The sequence below is a fragment of the Poromitra crassiceps genome, assembly GCF_964638095.1.
Source record: "Poromitra crassiceps genome assembly, chromosome: 2".
Classification (NCBI taxonomy): domain Eukaryota; kingdom Metazoa; phylum Chordata; class Actinopteri; order Beryciformes; family Melamphaidae; genus Poromitra; species Poromitra crassiceps.
In genome coordinates this window covers 120549341-120556840 of record NC_139624.1, presented here as the reverse complement: position 1 = coordinate 120556840, position 7500 = coordinate 120549341, and the positions used below count along the sequence as shown (strand labels likewise).

The 7500-nt window shown below is 46.2% G+C and overlaps 1 protein-coding gene across 1 annotated transcript in view; it reads right to left on the bottom strand.

The window, feature by feature from the left end:
* LOC310771575 (bestrophin-3-like) overlaps nucleotides 1–7500 on the bottom strand; it is a gene marked incomplete at both ends in the record, with an annotated part of 24288 nt that overhangs the window by 14193 nt on the left and 2595 nt on the right. Inside the window, 3 exons of the mRNA XM_083631920.1 lie at nucleotides 2763–2917; nucleotides 5474–5619; nucleotides 6358–6445. Coding sequence (XP_083488046.1) covers nucleotides 2763–2917; nucleotides 5474–5619; nucleotides 6358–6445 — 389 coding nt within the window. The remainder of the gene's footprint in view (nucleotides 1–2762; nucleotides 2918–5473; nucleotides 5620–6357; nucleotides 6446–7500) is intronic.

Sequence of the window (7500 nt, the reverse complement as noted above, 5' to 3'; positions counted from 1 at the left end):
TGTTTAAAAGTCATATAATTGTCTGGGTAGACGTGACCTCCCTGATTTCTAAGTTAAAACAGACCCGAAATATGGTGGGGATGCAATTCTCAGCGGGGATGCGGAAACGTTCAAGGCACGTGCCGCAGTCGCAAATTAGAGCCGTGCCAAAATGATCTGCGCCCCCAAAATGCCTGCGCAAACGGGATTTGGGCGGTCTTAAGTACCAGGATTATTCACAGGTGTGGCCAGGCAAGGCTGGGCATTACGTCAATCAATACCAATCAGATTCCCGTCTCGCGATCGCTGTTTGCGCGAGGCATGCAATATGCTGTAATTCTCTCCATGCGTAATAGAGTGGACTCACTCGTGCGGAGGACAAAGAGAGATGGAGAGAGCTTATTGACAGATCGTCTGTGGTGCCAAAGACCCTCCGGGTTATGGGATAGGTGAAGGTGAATAGCCTATGTTCATTGTCCAACAGGTTTTCTCAATTCATTTCCCTCTTTGCGATGTGATAAACGTTTCTCAGTGAGTTATAGTTGATTGCCTCACTGAATTATCTGCTAATACCCAATTTTAGCAGCAGAATTTGATATCCTGGCGTGGCAAGGCTGTGCGTAATGACATATCCAAAAGGAATTAATTACTTTGCACTGTGCTGAGCAGCATGGAGATTATGGTGTGCTCCAGCGCAGCGAGGTATTTAGCACGTAAGAGGTCCTTTTCAAAGCTCTTAGCGCAAAGTAATTGCGCGCTGCTGACGATAGGATAATGCCATCTATCCCCACATTTTAGCTCTGAAACGCCTGCTTTGGCATGTGGCACGCCTATGCCCAGTACAATTATAACAGGCATGCCCTTGTGCCCGCCCCCAATTTTCATTGTGCACGGCATTAAACGAGCGCAAACGCAAAATTACCGCTTTTGCAAAGATAGGGCCCATTCTCTGTACCGTCCATGTTGTTTCCACGTTACCACTTAAAAGCTCATGAACACACCTAAGTTGGAAGAACGACTTACCAACTTATGTATGTAATATGTAAATGTTACGCACTACAGCTTTTTTTTGCTTTTTTGGGGGGGGGACATTTTAGCCTTTATTGGACAGGACAGTGGGTAAAGACAGAGAGGATGACATGCGGCAAGGGACTGTGGGTCGGATTCGAACGCGGGTCGGCTGCGCGAAGGACTAAGCTTTTGTGGTACGCGTGCTGCCAGGTGAACCATCGGGGTTCCCCACGCACTACAGCTACAGTTTTGCTTCCCCCAATATAATTGTAGCACTGTACTGTATCAAAAACACCATGAATAAAATGCACCTATGGCAAATTTATTGGCAAATTTATTATTTTATTGGCAAATTTATCTGTTATCGCCAAATGTGTTGTCATTAGTCTGATCTGATCTCTCTACAGGCGATAGCCGAGCCGGAGGCATTATGGTTTTCAGTTGTACGTCCGTCCGTCCGTACATCCATCCATCCGTCCTATGTTCGTTAACGCGATGTCTCAAGAACCCTGTGACAGAATTTCATCAAATTTGGCTCAAACATCCACTTGGATTCAAAGATGAACTGATTATATTTTGGTCATAGGTCAAAGTTCAAGGTCACTGTGACCTCACAAACGCCATTTTCTAGCTCGTTAACGCGATATCTCAGGAACGCTTGGATGGAATTTAGTCACATTTGGCTCAAACGTCCACTTGGACGCAAGGATGAACTGATTAGATTTTGGTCGTGATTGGCCAGTGATGGATTCAGTCCTCCCCAATCAGTCACGACTTTGGGATCAGAGCGATCTCACAGGGAGGCGCAGCCCATTTTTCGAACCGGTCTCTCATCGGTGCTATGACCTGTCACTCATTCAATTTCAACCCGCCTCCAAAAATAATATGTAATATTACGTAATATGAGTCTGGGGAGAGACTAAGGTCACTGTGACCTCACAAACGCCATTTTCAAGCTCGCTAACGCGATATCTCAGTAACGCCTTGACATCTTCACATTTGGCTCAAACATCCACTTGGACTCAAGGATGAACTGATTATATTTTGGTCGTCAAAGGTCAAAGTTCAAGGTCACTATGACCTCACGAATGCCATTTTCTAGCTAGTTAATGCAATATCTCATGAACGCCTTGACTGAATTTCATCACATTTGCCTCAAATGTCCACATGGACTGAAGGATGAACTGATTACATTTTGGTCGTCAAAGTTCAAGATCACTGCGACCTCACGAATGCCATCTTCTAGCTCGTTAACGCGATATCTCAGGAACGCCTTGACGGAATTCCGTCACACTTGGCTCAAACGTCCACTTGGACTCAAGGATGAACTGATTACATTTTGGTGGTCAACGGTCAAGGTCACTGTGACCTCACAAATGCCATTTTCAAGCTCGGTAACGCCATATCTCAGTAACGCCTTGACAGAATTTCTTCACATTTGGCTCAAACGTCAAAGTCTGGACAGACATGGATGTCGACTGCTCACTTGTTGGCGGAGGCATATATCTGCGGTGCGGTCGTTCTAGTTCTAGTTTATGACCAACAAGTTTACCACCACAAATACATTTCCATCAATATTTATCATGCAAACAAAAACTAACTTTTCCAACTGTAAAACGTTTGTTTTGTAATATTGAAGAAGTTTTATTTAAAAAACAAATGTCCCACCATGCTTTTCAATTTGAACAAAAAAGTGAAACGTGTGTGTGTGTGTGTGTGTGTGTGTGTGTGTGTGTGTGTGTGTGTGTGTGTGGGCACGGTTGGTGCGTTACGGTCAGGATGGCCTGCAGGTCCACGCTGTCGCGGATGCGGCCATCCTGCCTGGCTTTAGAGGCCAGGTTGGTGAACCAGACGACCGGGATCCAGTACTTCAGATGAGGAGAAGGAATATTCTCAAACACCCTCCTTTCCTCTGGAGTCATAAAGCCTGCAGAGAGAGAGACAGACAGACTCATCAAATACCATTTGGTGGGGCCCCTTGACGTCACTTTTTAAGACACTGGGTGCCCCTTTTTCATCATTGTTCGACGCATGAGACCGTAGCCAACAACTTGTGTTGTGGTTACGGTTAGGCAACTAAAACAACTTGGGTAAGGTTAGAGAAATGGCTTGGTCATGGCTAAATAAGAAAAAGGTTTGTTCACTTTTTTTAATGTGGCTTAGAGTTGAAATGTACTTTGAAAACGCTGGGGATTGAACCCCGGTCACCGGCATCGAAGGCATACTTATACGGCCATGCCCCACCCCGACCACAACGCCCTAACTGGTCACTGTTTGATTTCATTGTCACACTCCCGTGGCATCGATTTCAGATGTTGTGGGAGTTCTAGAAGTCTATTTTTCACTTCCCACCCAATTCACCCATTTTGTGTCTAAAAGGCAGGAAGTAACACAGGTGCAAGCCAGACATTAACGAGGGCCCCGGCACTGGATCACCTTGTCCTAAATGGATTGGAATTTGGAAACTGTCATTAAAGTCTTGTGTGCACCTGTGTTACTTCCTGCCGTTTAGACACAAAATGGGTGATTTGGGTGGGAAGTGAAAAAGGTGAATTGGATTATCCTGCACATTGACACATGAGGAAAAAGTGCTACCCAGTGTAAAAAGTGACGCCAAGGCGTCCTGGTCAAACATTGAAACATGTCCTTTCCTGTACTGACCAAGTGGGAATGAAAAGAAAAAGAGAGATTTTGAGCGCTAGAAACGATCAAAGATCACGCTTACGCCCTTACACTGGGCATAAGATAGGGCCCAGAGCCTCTTTAGTCAAGTCAAGTCTAGTGTTGGAGTACTCGAGACCGGTCTTGGTCTCGAGACCGGTCTCAAGACCACATTTTGATGGTCTCGGTCTCGTCTCGGTCTTGGTCTTGTCTCAGTCTCGGCTTAGGTGGTCTCGACTCCAACACTAGTCAAGTCAAGTTTATTTGTATAGCCCTGTTCCCAAGCATCTCTCAGAGGGCCTCACAGAGAATATTTCTAGCTAAATCTAGCTGAGCACTAACAACTACAATAATAAATGATAATGATAATAATCATAAACATGATTGAACAATCTTATCTTTGAGAGAGACAGAGGGAGGGGGAGGGAGGGGATAGAATGGGTGAGAAGGGAGAGAGAGGGGGAGTGAGACAAGGGAGAGAGCAGGGGATGGAGGAGGGGGGGAGGAACAAACAGGACATACTGGGGCTGGGCGATGTGGTTGAATTCAGTATCATGATAGCCACAGCGGTCAGTTTCTAAACATACTAATGTTTATCACAATATGGTCAAATTCAGTAATCCAATTAGCATATTATCATATAATTACCTGGTGATAGATAACAAACGATAGTACTGGATCATTTTATTCATTCTCTGGTCTCTCCTGATTGAACTCACCTTAACTGGAACTAACTAGCACACAAGGAGTTAACTAATCTACAACCTAGTCTGCCCTGTCCTCACCTACTCTAATCTAATCTAATAATACTGTAATTAGGCCGAACAGCATAACACTATTTTAGTGGAGGTGAAAATCTGCGTTTGTTAAAAACTTGCTGGTAAAAGTCTGTGGGTTTAAACTCGCAGCTCTGCTGTGCCTCAGCGCTGACTGATGAGTCCTGCTCTAATTGGCCGATAACAAGCCAATCCCACGGGTCGCATGAGAGGAGTACAGGAAGGAAGGATTACAGCCAGGAAACAGTCTGAGGGGCACTTTACACGAGGACGGTTTCCTATGGTGACGGGGAATTATTGTATCGTTAGTGCCTCCCTTTTAGACGGCGACGGCGAATTCGCGCTTAGGAAACGACGCATTTTGAAACCACCCTCCAGAGTGAAATTCTTTGTGACGCTTCATTTTGACTAATCCTGGCTTCCTCTGACGTTAATAGATCAATAAAATGTTTTCCAGTTATTCTTAGGCTGCAAACTTGTTTTAACATGCAAATCGGAGTTGTTTCTGATGAGAATAAAGTAACGTTAACGCTACGTTATGTCAGACTGTTCTCATCCCCCATGCCAAAGCCCCCGCCTCGACCATGAGCAACACACTGCTGCTGCTCCTGCGTGCGCCCCCGCGGCCCGGAGCTTGGGGCTTGTGCATGAGCCCCTCGTGCGACAAGCAACGCACTGCCACCTAGCGACCTGGCATGTACATTACGCCGTTTTAAAAATTCGACAGCGCTCATGTAAACGGGGAGAAGGTGTGAAGGAAAAGGTGTGAAGGAAACGCTATTGTGTCGTTTCTTCCAGAAACTGTCCTCGTGTAAAGGGCCCCTATGGAGTTTTCATTTTCATTTCAGTCCACACACACACACACACACACACACACACACACACACACACACACACACACACACACACATACACACAACACGCACGCAAGCACACACACACACACACACACGCACACGCACACGCACACACACACACACACACACACACACACACACACACACACACACACACACACACACACACACACACACACACACACACACCTGCCTCCACCACGTGGTCCATGGTGGGGAAGCGCTTGCAGACGGCGGTGCTGACAGAGCGGTAGATGAGCAGCGAGGTCAGGTTGACGTAGCGCATCAGCGTGCGGCGCAGCAGGCGGCCATGTTCGTCTGCTCCGTGAACACAGCTGAGGAGAGAGGAGACAAACCACACTCTGCATAATAAATAATCCAGCACCTTGTTATAGAGTCAAACGGCTCAAAATGCTTCACCGCTACTTTACGGTTTGGGGCATGACGTGAGGGTGTGTGTGTTGCGTGTGTGTTGTTGTGTTGTTGTTGTTGTTGTTGTTGTGTGTGTGTGTGTGTGTGTGTGTGTGTGTGTGTGTGTGTGTGTGTGTGTGTGTGTGTGTGTGTTCGCGACGCAGAATGTGGAAAAGTCCGTCAGTCTGGTTAAGCAGAGAGGGGGTGAGTAGTGGGCCGTCCTTATCTTCCCTCCCCCTCCCTCCCCTGATATGTGAAGCGCTTTGAGTGTCTTGAAAGCCGCTATATAAATCCAATCAATTATTATTATTATTATTATTATTATTATTATTATTATTATTATTATTATTATTATTATTATTATTATTATTATTATTATTATCTTCTGTAGACCGCATGTTTTACATTTTGTTTCTACACAACCGGCATTGTTCCATATGCATTGCTTGATGCTACGGGCCTTCACAAGATATACATTCAAAACTAATCTGTGGTTAGGGTTTGATTGGAGCCAACGAGTCAGACTGATAGCCTCCCTACTTAGCTTCTCAGCGGCTAATATGTGTGCTGAATAACGGGTCGGGGCGCGGGTCTTATAGTAACGGGTCGCGGCACGGGTCGGGTTGGTCGCGACTTTACTGTGGCGGGCGGGCAGAACCTACCTAGAGACGAGGAACATGAGTCTGTCAGGCCAAGGCAGGTTGACAAACTGATTCCACCATCGGTTCACCACCAGAGTCACATAGAAACCTGACACGCGCACGCATGGACACACACACACACACACAAACACACACACACACACACACACACACACACACACACACACAAACATGTGTCACTATGACTCTGGGACAGATGTCCGATATTCCAGGGTCTCCGTGTATAGTGGATGTCCGCACCAAGACTTCCGCTTCTGTGCGCCGCGGTTATTGTTTAATTGACGCGAGAAGAGAATGAAGTTGGAGCTGATCGTAGGTCCAGACGACGATTTTGGCTCATAATAAATAGCTGCATATTAGCTGCAAATGAGACGTCGGCGGAACGAATGACGGAAGGGGGCGGGACATCCGCTCTACAGTCATAGTCATCAGACTGACAGGGTTCTGGGTTCTGGGTTCCCACATTGCTATGAAGATAACACCTGAGAGAAGGAATCACACCTGCACTTAGAATAATTCAATCAAACGGCCTCAGCAGCACCACCTGGAGTTTAGCTTCGCTGGGCCCTATCTAAGCCATATCCCCTATTTGCGCTTGCGCACCTGTTTGCGTGCCTTAACAATAGCAGACCGGATTGCGCACCTGTCCAGGTGTTATGCCGAGTTTTGCACCCCCACCCGCCAGCAGCTAAACGCATCCCCACCTCACGGGAGCATATTGTAGTGATTTATACAGAAACATAACTGTTTAAAAATGATGATGATATAATTGTTTGGGTAGAAGTGACAGAGACAAAAGAAAAGATTGGAGGATTTACAGTGGACTCAATTAAAACTCGGTGAAACATTGAGCTGCTGACTCATGCCGAGGACAGAGAGAGATGGAGAGAGCTTGTGCCAGATCGGCTGTGATGCCAACGACCATCCGGGTTATAGCAGGTGAAGGTGAATAGCCTATTGCAAGTAGGCTACAATGTACAAGTTTTCTTAATTCATTTACCATAACTCCTCCTTGCGATGTGATAAAAGTTTCTCAGTGAATTATAGTTGATTGCCTCACTGAATAATCTGCTGGTTACCCAATTTTAGCAGCAGAATTTGATGTCCGTGTGACGTTTCTGCGCTGTGCAGCGCGGAGATTAT